Below are 14,075 nucleotides of genomic sequence, written 5' to 3'. Positions count from 1 at the left end.
AAGGCATTCTGCCTCATCAGTGGTGTTAATGGGAAAAATTGTGCCCATCATTGGGTGTCAGTAGAAGAAATGATAGTCCATCATTGATGTAAATTGGAGGAAATATGCCTCTTTATTGGTGTGAATTTAAGGAATGGTGCCCCATCATATTAGTAGGAGGAACAGTGCCCCAAAGGCCTTTTAAAAGGTAAGCAAAGGACTGTATCTGGCTCACAGGCTGAAGTTTAAGGACCACTGGTCATGAGAGTAAAAATTAACGCCAACACTTTTGGGGGGCTTCAGAAGAAACCTCAAAATACATGGTCTATAGTTTGTACCCTTATGACAAATACAAACTGAGCTGGACTGTCAGCTGTATGTCTACCGCTCCCTTCATTGTACCATCTAACTATTGTCATTTTGGGGACCTCCTCTTCTGACCCATTGGACCTTGGAAAGCAACATCTTAACTAACAGTATCCAAATAACTACCAAAATCCTGATCCAATATATCTTAAAATTAAAATAGTTTATTAGTCAGTTAACAAAGCATGACCTTTGGTAGCAAGGCCGTGCTTAGAAAAAAAAAAAAAGGTATCGTTTAGTTTCTAGAAACAAAAGGAGGGGTGGAGGACATGGCTCTAAAATATTGTATGGGGCACCAGGCAATAAAAATATTCAACAAATCCTATTTTGTCTCTCTTACCTGGATATCATTGGCTTCCTCCAGCGGAGGTGGTGATGGGAAGGATTCCTCTGCAGGGGGCGGGAAGGGTTCGGCAAACTCAGGAGGTGGAGGAGGGGGGAAACAAGATGTGGGGGAGCCAAGAACATCATCACTGAAGTTGGGTGGAGGAGGCGGAAAAGACACAGGGCTCAAGATGGAGTCATCGCTGGGAGGGGGAGGCGGCAGGATAAATTCTAAAGGAAAAAGAGCAACGAATGAGTCAAAAAAGTTCAAAATAAAGGATTTTTTTGAGGAATGACGGCACTCTAAAGCATTCAAATGAATTAAAGTGACTATTACTTTAATAAAAATGCCATACATGCACAACCAACACAATAGCAGAATATATATTCTAAGCTACTAGGATCCAGTAAGAAAATTGGCAATGATCCACTTTAAAATATGTGCAGATAATTCAACCACTTTACGCTCACCTAGACACAAGCCATAAGTGCTCCTACCCACCTTAGGGAGTAGTAGATGCATATCCGAGACCTGGGGAACTTGACTGAATAACTGGGGCTATTGCTCAAAGTGCCGGGGTCTACAACTTGTGGGTATGGTGGGGTATAGGTGAACTCTAAAGTTGGCTATATACTTCATTCCTTAATCCACACTAAACAGTGTGGATGGTGGAATCTCCTTGTTGCTGGTAGGGCCACCCAAGGAACAAACTTTGGCCAATTCAGCAGGAATCAGATGAAATGTGTTCCGCATATGGCTAGCTTAAGGAGACCATTTATAACCGAAAGCAGATATCATTATATACTGTATATTGCTACTTATGTGTTTGCTATCACTTTCTACTACCATTAAAACCACATCATTAAAAACTGTAACTATGTGCTGTATTACATGCTGTTCATACTCACTCACTATGGGATTCGTTTTCTGTATTCAGCATAAAAACTGCTGTTCTCTACAGTGAGGAACAGAAGTATTTGAACATCCTGCGATTTTGCAAGTTCTCCCACTTAGAAATCATGGAGGGGTCTGAAATTCACATTGTAGGTGCATTCCCACTCAGAATTTAAAAAAACTAAATTTAGGAAATCACATTGTATGATTTTTAAAGAATGTATTTGTCTTGCACTGCTGAACATAAGTATTTGAACACCTGAGAAAATCAGTGTTAATATCACTGTTCAACAGGTAAAAAGTTTTGGGCTTAAAATTAGCTAATCTTACATAATTTTGGGGTGCTGAAACCGAAAATGACCCTAAAAAATGTTGATTGGCTCTAGTTTCCATGATATATTCACCCATCTAATGACATAAGCCATTCAAAATTATGATGCAACTTCAGCTGCATATTGCGCAATTGATACTGGTGACCAATAGAAAATTGCATGTATACTGAGATGATGCAATATTAGCCTTTAATTGCATCACTTCACTGCATAAAAGCTGCAGTATCTGTAGCTGATTGTAGTTCGACAGCGTCTTTACATTTAGTTTTATGCTTATATAGGCTACTCAGTAATGCCTCAAACTTGTGTGAATAAAGCAGATAATTTCTGCTATATCTGCGGTGAAATAACTTTTATCTCACAAAAAAGGAGGATAACAGGAATGATTAAGAAAGCCTACAACTTGTATTTTGGCTGCAAGATAGGAGACCAGGACAAGAGCTGGGCACCACATATATGCTGCAATTCTTGTGGGACGGCACTGGAGCAATGGTTGAATGGAAAAAAGGCATCTATGCCTTTCGCTGTGCCAATGATTTGGAGAGAGCCAACAGATCATGTTAGTAATTGTTACTTTTGTATGGTGCCTCCAATTGGAAAAGGGCTAAATAAGAAGAAAAAGTTATCTGTGCACTATCCAAATATTCCATCGGCAATACGTCCAGTTCCTCATGGAGAGGGGCTACCAATTCCTAAAGCACCAGAATCCTTCGTGGTTGAGTCAAGTGAGGAAGAACCTGAAGCGTGTAGTCACGTGCAGTTGTAAGAGATAGCCCTTTCCTCGAATACAAGAGAAAAGCCAAGAGAAGCAAAACTGACACAAACTGAAGACAAAACTAGTGAGAATCCTAAGTATTAAAATGATTCAACTTAGCTTATGGCTATAATTTTTCTTGGTAATCCTATGCAATATATTATGCCATTTAGGCTTTGTTATGTAGTCAATATCACTTGCTTTATATTTGTGGAAAGACATCTATCTATATAATTATTGTGCATTATGTAGTCATTACGCCTATAGTAGAAAACTTTCCGTTTACAGAAAAACTAGAGCCAATTGACAAATTTCATTGTTATATTTGAACTCAGAATGTGAAATTCATTAAGAAATGGATCCTTTTGTTTCCAAAACTGGCAAAAAATAAAAATTTGTTGAACAGTGTATTTGGTACAGAAGCCTTTGTCTGCAATTACAGAGGTCAAACGTTTCCTGTAGTCCTTGGCCAGGTTTGCACTGCAACAGGGATTTTGGCCGACTCCTCCACACCGATCTCCTCTAGATTTGTCAGGTTTCGGGGCTGTCGCTGAGCAACACGGAGTTTCAGCTCCCTCCAAAGATGTTCTATTGGATTTAGGTCTGGAGACTGGCTAGGCCACTCCAGAACCTTGATATGCTTCTTACGCAGCCACTCCTTGGTTATCCTGGCTGTGTGCTTCGGGTCGTTGTCATGTTGGAAGACCCAGCCACGACCCATCTTCAATGCTCTGACTGAGGGAAGGAGGTAGTTGCTCAAAATCTCACAATAAATGGCCCCATTCATCCTCTCCTTAATACAGTGCAGTCGTCCTGTCCCCTTCACAGAAAAGCACCCCAAAAGCTTGATGTTACCACCCCCATGCTTCACAGTAGGGATGGTGTTCTTGGGATGCAACTCATCCTTCTTTTTCCTCCAAACACGACGAGTGAAGCTTAGACCAAAAAGTTCTCCTTTGGTCTCATCTGACCACATGACTTTCTCCCATGCCTCCTCTGGATCATCCAGATGGTCATTGGCAAACTTCAGATGGGCCTGGACATGTGATGACTTGAGCAGGGGAACCTTCCGTACAATGCATGATTTGAAACCATGACGGCGTAGTGTTCTACTGACAGTGACCTTTGAAACTGTGGTCCCAGCTCTCTTCATGTCATTGACCAGCTCCTCCCTTGTAGTTCTGGGCTGATTCCTCACCTTTCTTATCATCAGTGATACCCCACAAGGTGAGATCTTGCATGGAGCCCCAGTCCGAGGGAGACTGACAGTCATCTTTAGCCTCTTCCATTTTCTAACAATTGCTCCAACATTTGATCTATTTTCACCAAGCTGCTTGGCAATTGCCCCGTAGCCCTTTCCAGCCTTGTGGAGGTCCACAATTTTGTCTCTGGGGTCTTTTACAGCTCTTTAGTCTTGCCCATGGTAGTAGTTGGCGTCTGACTGACTGTGGGGTGGACAGGTGCCTTTAAAGAGCTCAGACAGATGCTACTAAGTTAGATTAATGAGTGGAGTAGAGGTGGACTTTTTAAAAGGCCCAGTAACAGGTCTTTGAGAGACAGAATTCTTGCTTTTTCTTAGGTGTTCTAATACTTATGTTCAGCAACAAAAGACAAATAAATTCTTTAAAAATCATACAATGTGATTTTCTGAATTGATTTTAAAATTTCTGTCTCTCAGAGTGGGAATGCACCTACAATGTGAATTTCAGACCCCTCCATGATTTGTAAGTGGGAGAACTTGCAAAATCGCAGGGTGTTCAAATACTTCTGTTCCTCACTGTATCTCCCCCTCCTGTCCATGTCCCACTGCAGTTGGGGATTTTGCAGAGCACCGTTGGCACCTACTGCACCCCATCACATCTGAGCAGCCCATGTGACTATAGAGTAACAATGTCCATGTATACACCGTGGTAAATGACAGCCCACTCCCTTCCTTCTCCTTTATGCCCACTAACCAGATAAGCACAATGGGGGTGGGATATTACATCTTGATTGATGGAGGCTTCACCTCCCTAAGACACAGGCTGGAGAGGTGTGACACAGCCTGTGACTGGCAGAAATCCACCCACACCATGTTATTGCCAAAACAGTAATAAAGATTTAATTTCAAATATATATATTTAACGTTATTTATTCTTACTCTGTATCCCAAAGACTGTTTTTTTTCATTTTGAACATGTGACCAGTAGCAGAGGACTAGAAGCTCCTCCTGCTTATGTTTCCCTGCAGGCAGACTAGGAAAGAACTGGGTCATGTGACGGCTGTATATCGATTAGGAAAAAAGGTAGTTAGATTTTTTTTTTTTTTTAAATAAAAATAATTACAGTGCCATCATTCACATACAGAAAGAGAAGAGAGGATGCAAATGTAACAGTGTGTGTTTAGTATTACTTGAAGACCTGGAAATCATACATTTCTGATAATGAGGCAACATCCATTGAATGCACCAGCACATACTTGGCACATCCCCCCAATTTCTTCAGTGAACATTTTCAAATAAAACATTATTGTATAGTAACTAGAAGAAAACAGATTTGCTATTTTCTCAAGATAGCAAATTGCACCTTCACAACACCAGACTGAATTCTGCACATTTGCTTGCAACCAAAGACCCCCCCTCCCACCCCCGTCATCAGTAGACTTTCAAGAACACTTGAAAATATATTTGCTAACGGAACACTTGGGCAAAGAGTAATTGGAAACAAGATTTAAACTCTCAGTGGCTATAACTGCACAGATAACTGGCTGATTCAGGACCCCCTGTGGCAACCACTGTGGAAGGGTCCTTGACCAACATTAGACGAGATAACATTTTGCAGGGTTCTCCAGCAATTATGCCTGTTGTATTTGGCGGGGGGTCCATTACAAAATAATGAGATCCATCAGCTGCTGGTGGTTGGCAAATACATCTCTATAGTTAGGGACCACACATACAAGAACATCACAGTGTTGGTGTCATGTTTGGAGGAGCCCAATAATGTTGACTGTGGAGGATATTATAGATTAGACAATGTAGAACACTTAGTGAATTAAATAGGCCAGCGCTTGCCATCAAGGTCGCTCTTCTCCATACCAAACAAACGTCTAGCCAACCAATGGCTTCTGGGCCAAAAGCCATTGACTACATGCCCACCTCTGCTCAGATATCAACTGCCAGCTCAGGATTCAGAACTCCATGCAACTAGACAAATATTTATTTATTTCAGGTACTTATATAGTGCTGTCAATTTACGTAGCGCTTTACACATATATATATTGTACATTCACATCAGTCCCTCACCCTCAAGGGGCGTACAATCTAAGGTCCCTAACTCACATTCATACATACACATATTAGGGACAATTTAGACAGAATCCAATTAACCTACCAGCATGTCTTTGGAGTGTGGGAGGAAACCGGAGGACCCGGAGGAAACCCACGCAAACTCCATGCAGGAGGCGCCATGGTCGGGAATCGAACCCATGACCCATTTACTGCAAGGCAGACGTGCTGTCCCTGTGCCATCTATTTACAGATCCATTCCAGGATCTGTGAATGAAAAAACTACAAGTCCCATCTTCCACTGCAGTAGAGGAACGCATGGTTTGTAATGGAACACAAAGCACCGTGATGTCACCCTACCCATTGTCCACTGATTACTTCATCCAACTATATAACCAAAGGTCTGTATGACTGTACAGACCTGGGGCTGGAAGGAAAATCTGCAGGAGCCCATGTATTACACTAACCGTAGATGCAATGGTTTCCAGACTCCAACACAAAAATTAGTAAAAAAATAAAAAATTATATATATATCATTTTTTTTCATAAAATAGTAGGTTATACCTTTAAACCACATTTACAAACATTAATAAAATAGAATATATATATATATATATATATATATATATATATTCAATCATATTGCATTTTATTAATGTTTGTAAATGTGGCTTAAAAGGTATAACCTACTATTTTATAAAAAAAAAATATATATATATATATATATATATATATATATATAAAATACATTTTTTGTTTATAAAAAAGTAGGTTATACCTTTAAGCCACATTTACAAACATTAATAAATGCAATATGAGAGATATAGATATATATATAGATATATATATATATATCTATATATCTCATATTGCATTTTATTGTTTATAAAAAAGTAGGTTATACCTTTAAGCCACATTTACAAACAAAAAATGTATTATATATATATATTTCTTTCTTAATAAAAAAGTAGGTTATACCTTTAAGCCACATTTACAGGTCTTCTACCCACCCCAGTTTGTGATTAGACAGTAAAGGAGAAGCAGCACAATGATGAGCTTCTCTCTCCAGCACTCTGCTATCTCCTCCTATCAGCAGGCTCCTTGCACTGCTGCACAACTTACTGGCTCCTTAAACTGCTTCTCTCCACCAGTCTGAGCTCTGCTCTACAGGGTTTTCTAAAAGGCTGATGCTAGGCCAAATATAGGTACTTTCGATGCCTGTCTTTAAAAATTCCTGCATTTATTGATTAATTAATTTAGAGCATCCTACTGCTAAGAGTTTAGCTTTAATACTGGAACTTTCCAACAAGTCTTGCCACTGCAGTTTGCAAGTCTTTATTGAATTTTTAGAAGGTGCGAGTTGTCATATTCACGGGCAAAACCTTTGTGATTTCCTCACACAACAAAGTTCACAGAAGGCGTAAATAATGTGAAAATGTGTCTACAGCTCCCGTCGTCTGCGAAGATTTCAAAGCTGCGTAGGAACGCAGCAAAGTTTGCCAATCGTAATAGATCATTATTGTGTCAAACTTTGACAATATTTTTCATAGAATGAGGACAACACCATCCACCAAACAAAGGCGCGCTGAATTTTAGTTGACATTACTGAAGCTCGCGATTTCTAAATGTTACGGCAGTTACTGGAAGGTCTCTCTTATTGGAGTCATTGGCGTTTCCGGTTTAATGGCCCTTTTAATTTTCGCTTTAGCTTTCTCCGGGAGACAATGAATCTTAATTATCCGGCTGCACAGCTCCCCGATCCCCTGATTACAATATTACCGTCATAATATGGCGAGCACGGCTGAGCCGCAGTTTACATGAACAGCCGGATGTCATGCAAACAAAATAACTTCATTCAGCATGGGGCCGGCAAGCAATTCCCGACGACATTTTATGGGGTAAAAACCGATCTTCATTGAATGGTAACCAGTGATTACACGTCTTCTGCTGCCCACGTAACACATATGTGCAGTGGTAGAGAGGGTGGGTTTTAACACCCACATGCCACATATATGCATCAAGGGACAGGCAATGTTTCTGGGTTGGCAGCGCGGTCACTGCACGCCCCCAGCACAGTGCCTGAGCTGTCAAGGATAGCATTTGGTCTTTACTAACGATTGGGAGCTGACAGGACCACTTCTTATCCTGTGACCACTAAGACAGCCAATCCCAGTGGTCATGTGATCAGGGGCGGACTGACCATTTGGAAACTCAGGCACTGCCCGAGGGCCCGGGGTCAGTAGGGGGCCCCATGAGGTGCCCCTGGTACCTTTTTCATAGGCTTTTTTGAGTTTGGGCAAGGACACGGGCCCCATGATCCCCTATTGCCCGGGGGCTCCATGAGTTGTCAGTCCGCCCCTGCATGTGATCAGGCAGACCTTCCTGCCCTCGGTCATAAGGGTGGATAGGAAGGGGTTAAAATTATTATTGTGCATGTTCTGTAAGTGTGCATTCTGAGTAAAGTTATAGTACGGTGGGAAAACACAATGGCTAGTACTTCTGCCTTGCAGCAATCACGTCCTCATTTCAGATCCTGGCCAGAGATGATCTGCCTGGAGTTTGCATATTCCCCCATTCTTTCATGGGTTTTCTCTGGGTACTTCAGTTTCTTTTTACACCGCAAAGTCATGTCAGTGGGTCAATTGGCTCCTGTATAAATTGGCCTCAAGTTTGAGAGATAGGGACCTTAAGGTGACCATACACTGTACAAACGGATTGCACAATCTCCTATAGATCTACCATCAATTGTGTAGTACAAGGGCCTGCCTGATTTCATACAGTTTGAAGGGATTTATGTCCTCCTATTACATAGTTTTAATATATCTGAAGGAGATTGTAAAACCATATTGTATAGTGAGTGTCCAGTTTCAAAATCATAAGATCCTTGGGGGGGGTCAGGACGAATGTGTACATAGTATGTAAAGTATGTGTTAATGTGCATTTTGAAAGATTTTGCTTCATTTCTTGTCCCAGAAACAGGTTAACCCACTCCCTATTACAGAGAGATAACCCAACCCCTACACCAATTGAGACAACCCAACCCTTTGACCAATGGGGTAACCCAACCCCCATTCCAATGGGGATAACAAAACCGCTACACCAATGGGGTAACCCAACCGCTACACCAATGGGGTAACCCAACCGCTACACCAATGGGGTAACCCAACCGCTACACCATTGGGGTAACCCAACCGCTACACCAATGGGGTAACCCAACCGCTACACCAATGGGGTAACCCAACCGCTACACCAATGGGGTAACCCAACCGCTACACCAATGGGGTAACCCAACCGCTACACCAATGGGGTAACCCAACCGCTACACCAATGGGGTAACCCAACCGCTACACCAATGGGGTAACCCAACCGCTACACCAATGGGGTAACCCAACCGCTACACCAATGGGGTAACCCAACCGCTACACCAATGGGGTAAGCCAACCACTACACCAATGGGGTAAGCCAACCACTACACCAATGAGGTAACTAAACTGCTATACCAATGCGGTAACCCAACCACTACACCAATAGGGTAACCAAACCACTACACCAATAGGGTGTCAGGCACCGCCCAGCGGAATCTCTAGTGATCCACAGAACGGGATTGTTCAGGACGCGGAGTCTAAGTCCCAGTCTGCCTTTTCACCAGAGCCCCTGATAGTGGGGATGGACTTGGTGCGAGACTGAAACCAGGTCACGACCCCTGAGTGCACCCAACTGTGGTAGAGGGGTCCGCCGAGGGTACGTGCCAGGGGGTGAGCCTGCTGTGAAGAGGCTGACAAGTCCAGGTCCCGAGCGGGATGGATGACAGTCAGGAATGAGCGTAGTCAGACTAGCCGGGTCGGTAACGGTGGAGGCAGGTAGGTACTAAACAGTAGACAGAGAGCAGCCGGGTCACGAGCCAAGGTTCAGCAACGGGAGGTCCAATAGTAATATACAACAGGCAGGAGAGTAGTCAGGGACAAGCCGGGGGTCAGAGCAGGAGAAGGTCAACACAAATCAGGACAAGCAGGATCGTCATTGGTGCAATTGCCGACGCCCAGGTCCTAGTGCCTGCACATTAGTGCACCTAGGCAATCTGCGTATGTGCAGACCTGTGCGCCGCTGCTAGACCCGCAGTCCCTGACATGGGGTAACCCAACCGCTACACCAATGGGGTAATCCAACCGCTACACCAATGCGGTAATCCAACCGCTACACCAATGGGGTAACCCAACCGCTACACCAATGGGGTAACCCAACCGCTACACCAATGGGGTAACCCAACCGCTACACCAATGGGGTAACCCAACCGCTACACCAATGGGGTAACTCAGCCCTTAGACCAATGGGGTAACCCAATATCTATACCAATGGCATAGCCCAAGGATTCCAGCTCTATACCTCATTTCCCCATTGAGCTAAATTTGTCCACTGTGGTTAGACATTAACTGAATAGCCTGAACGGCCACAGGTGCCTGTCCCCTAACTGCTATGACAAGAATTTCTTCAACAAACTGCGAGACATTCCTGGAAATAGGGCCCCTCCCAAACCAAACAGGTGTCAGGCACAACAAACCGATTTAGAATCAGAATAAAACCACAAAGAAAACAGGTGGCATTTAAAAAGGGAGAACACCACCTGTGTGAGAACCCTGGAATAGGATCTGTTGACCTGGACAAAGAAATATTTTGGTTGTGGACACCAGACCTAGCATGGGGGTCTGAGAATTGTAGCTTCTAACAGAAGCTTCTAGAAAAAAAATCTTCAGTTTAAAAATATCACCAACCAACACTTAGAGATTGCAATGAACCTTCCCAACATACCTGGAGGCTGTGCCGATCCCATTCTGCAAATGCTAGTTGCCTGGCTGTCATGTTGACCCTCCTAAATCAATTCTTTTGAGTCCTTGACCTGGATACTGGATTCGAAATCTGCATACTTTTTACAACCTGTTGACTCTTAAACTACTGAAGCCAGCAAGTCATTAAACTGCCAGGAAACTTGCATTTCCAGGGGAACTTCAACAATGGCACCCTAGGCTTATGTGAAAAAGTGGTTGGATGAGAGCACTATGGCATGAAAAGCAAAGGACCAAGCTACAAGAAGAAGGGACACTCCACCATTTTCTTGTGGCCCAGCTCTGTACCTTGTTTCTTGTGGTGGGACGCAACAAGAAAAAAGGTACAGCGGCGGGACGCAACAAGAAAAAAGGTACAGCGGCGGGCCACAAGACAAAAAGGGTACAGCTTCGGGCCACAAGACAAAAAGGGTACAGCGGCGGGCCACAAGACAAAAAAGGGTACAGCGGCGGGCCACAAGAAAAAAGGTACAGCGGCGGGCCACAAGAAAAAAGGGTACAGCGGCGGGCCACAAGAAAAAAGGGTACAGCGGCGGGCCACAAGAAAAAAGGGTACAGCGGCGGGCCACAAGAAAAAAAGGGTACAGCGGCGGGCCACAAGAAAAAAGGGTACAGCGGCGGGCCACAAGAAAAAAGGGTACAGCGGCGGGCCACAAGAAAAAAGGGTACAGCGGCGGGCCACAAGAAAAAAGGGTACAGCGGCGGGCCACAAGAAAAAAGGGTACAGCGGCGGGCCACAAGAAAAAAGGGTACAGCGGCGGGCCACAAGAAAAAAGGGTACAGCGGCGGGCCACAAGAAAAAAGGTACAGCGGCGGGCCACAAGAAAAAAGGTACAGCGGCAACATATGGTTATACCAGAATCATGACTGCAGCTCCAATCCTTATCCTGGTATTGTTTCGAGAGGCAGAGCTGGCTTTCACAGCTGTCTGATCACTTTTACAGCACTCAGAAGGGGTCATCAAGCCATACCTGGGTTCTTCTGTTCCACCGGGAAGCCCAGGATTGCTACAAGTGGCCGGGTCAGCTGCCCATAGAGGAGATGGAGGAACAACCATTCCCCCATCTCTTCTGTGATGAATGCAGCCAGAGGTAACTAAGAATTTGGTCACTTCCAGTGTCAGAGCTGTCATTTCCTGGCTGAAGTGAGAGTAATAATTGTAGCGTCAGAATAGTTGTTTACTTATAAAATGATAACCTGTAAAAGGCATTTAAAACCTCAACTAGGGACAGCTTTAGGTACCGTAGTTTGTTGCCATTTCACACGTGTGCACAATTTTAAAGTGACATTAAAGGAATTTATAATAACAAACATGTAATACTTACCTGCTCTATGTAATGGTTTTGCACAGAGCAGCCCCAATCCTCCTCTTCTGCGATTCCCTGCTCCTGGTGCCTCCCTCCTGCCAAGTGCCCCCAGAACAAGCAGCCTGCTACGGGGGCACCCAAGCAGCCTCAATCCCCAGCCACTACTCTGCATGTCCCTTCACACACAGAGCTGTGGCTCAGCCCCGCCCCATCTCTCCCCTCACTAGTTCTCCAGCTGTTATTGACAGGAAAACTCAAACAAATGAGCGCAGAGAGGCCACTCCAGGTGGAAACATGTGAACAGTTAATCATGAGCTCACCACTGCTGCCTTGTTAATCATATGCATGATAAAGAGAACTGGAAAAAAAGGCGCTGTGGAAAATGCTCTCAGACAAGCACCTTAGTGGAGGTGCATCTTTATTGGGTGAGATAAAGTAGCAAGTATAATAAAATTAACCAGCCTGAAGTGGACAGTGTGATTCCAATGGACGGCCCGTCCGCTCTGAGGGGAGCTGAGATCAAAGAATGCTCCTGTCGACTTCAAATCACGTGGTGTCAGCGTACCAGCGTCCTGGGTGGTGTCACCATGGCAAACGAAGGCAGTGTCCGGCGTTGGCTTCAGCTGGGAGCATATGTGGGGTTACCAAGACGACATGTTTCGCGCAGTTGCGCTTTGTCAAGTCACTGGTACCAGTGACTTGACAAAGCGCAACTGCGCGAAACATGTCGTCTTGGTAACCCCACATATGCTCCCAGCTGAAGCCAACGCCGGACACTGCCTTCGTTTGCCATGGTGACACCACCCAGGACGCTGGTACGCTGACACCACGTGATTTGAAGTCGACAGGAGCATTCTTTGATCTCAGCTCCCCTCAGAGCGGACGGGCCGTCCATTGGAATCACACTGTCCACTTCAGGCTGGTTAATTTTATTATACTTGCTACTTTATCTCACCCAATAAAGATGCACCTCCACTAAGGTGCTTGTCTGAGAGCATTTTCCACAGCGCCTTTTTTTCCAGCTGTTATTGACAGTAGCGGGAGCCAATGGCTCCCGCTGCTGTCCAGCCAATGAAGAGGGTGAACCCCCGGAGAGCCTAGGCTCTCGTGCACATTGCTGGATTGTGATGAGGCTCAGGTAACTATTGGGGCGGGGGAGGGGTTGATGATGGGCGGCTGCACACAGAAGGTTTTTTTTTTACCTTCATGCAAAGAATGCATGAAGGAAAAAAAACCTTGAACCTTTACAACCACTTTCACTCTTAGTATGTTTGTATCTATTTGCTCTTTAATATTTTATATTCTTTTATATTTTACCCAAAAATTGGGTATTATATTTTTTTTGTGTGCACTAAAATTCATTCAAATGTATGTTTTCCTGAAAAATCGGCATTTGATAAACGGCTGCGCAGATACTGTGCGGCAAACATAATTGCAACAGCCAGCATTTTATTCTACAGGGCCTTTTCTTTCAGAAAATACATCATGTTTAGGAGGTTCCAAGTAATTTTCTAGCAAAAAAAAAAAAAGTATATTATATACACACACGAAATTTGAAAAATTAGAATATCGTGCAAAAGTTCATTTATTTCAGTGCAGCAACCTAAAAGGTGAAACTAATATATGAAATAGGCTCATTGAACCAAAACCTGGTTCAATGACCGTGGGATTACTGTGCTTGATTGGCCAGCAAACTCGCCTGACCTGAACCCCATAGAAAATCTATAGGGCATTGCCAAGAGAAAGATGAGAGACATGAGACCGAACAATGCAGAAGAGCTGAAGGCCGCTATTGAAGCATCCTTGTCTTCCATAACACCTCAGCAGTGCCACAGGCTGATAGCTTCCATGCCACGCCGCATTGAGGCAGTAATTGCTGCAAAAGGGGCCCAAACCAAGTACTGAGTACATATGCATGCTTCTACTTTTCAGAGGTCCGATATTGTTCTATGTACAATCCTTGTTTTGCTTGCATGGAATATTCTCATTTTCTGAGATTGTGGATTTGGGGTTTT

At 43.9% G+C, this 14,075-nt stretch overlaps 1 protein-coding gene across 3 annotated transcripts in view; it reads right to left on the bottom strand.

The window, feature by feature from the left end:
* ZYX (zyxin) overlaps positions 1-14,075 on the bottom strand; it is a 57,128-nt gene that overhangs the window by 24,924 nt on the left and 18,129 nt on the right. For all 3 annotated transcript variants that reach the window (XM_089654363.1, XM_089654364.1, XM_089654362.1), the window contains exon 3: positions 686-900. In XM_089654363.1, coding sequence (XP_089510489.1) covers positions 686-900 — 215 coding nt within the window. The remainder of the gene's footprint in view (positions 1-685; positions 901-14,075) is intronic.

The sequence above is a fragment of the Staurois parvus genome, unplaced genomic scaffold (assembly GCF_062004578.1).
Source record: "Staurois parvus isolate SC_StPar_1 unplaced genomic scaffold, SC_StPar_1.0 ptg000758l, whole genome shotgun sequence".
Taxonomy (NCBI): Eukaryota; Metazoa; Chordata; class Amphibia; order Anura; family Ranidae; genus Staurois; species Staurois parvus.
Note: the sequence above shows the minus strand (reverse complement) of the source record. Positions and strands in the feature narration are given on the sequence as shown.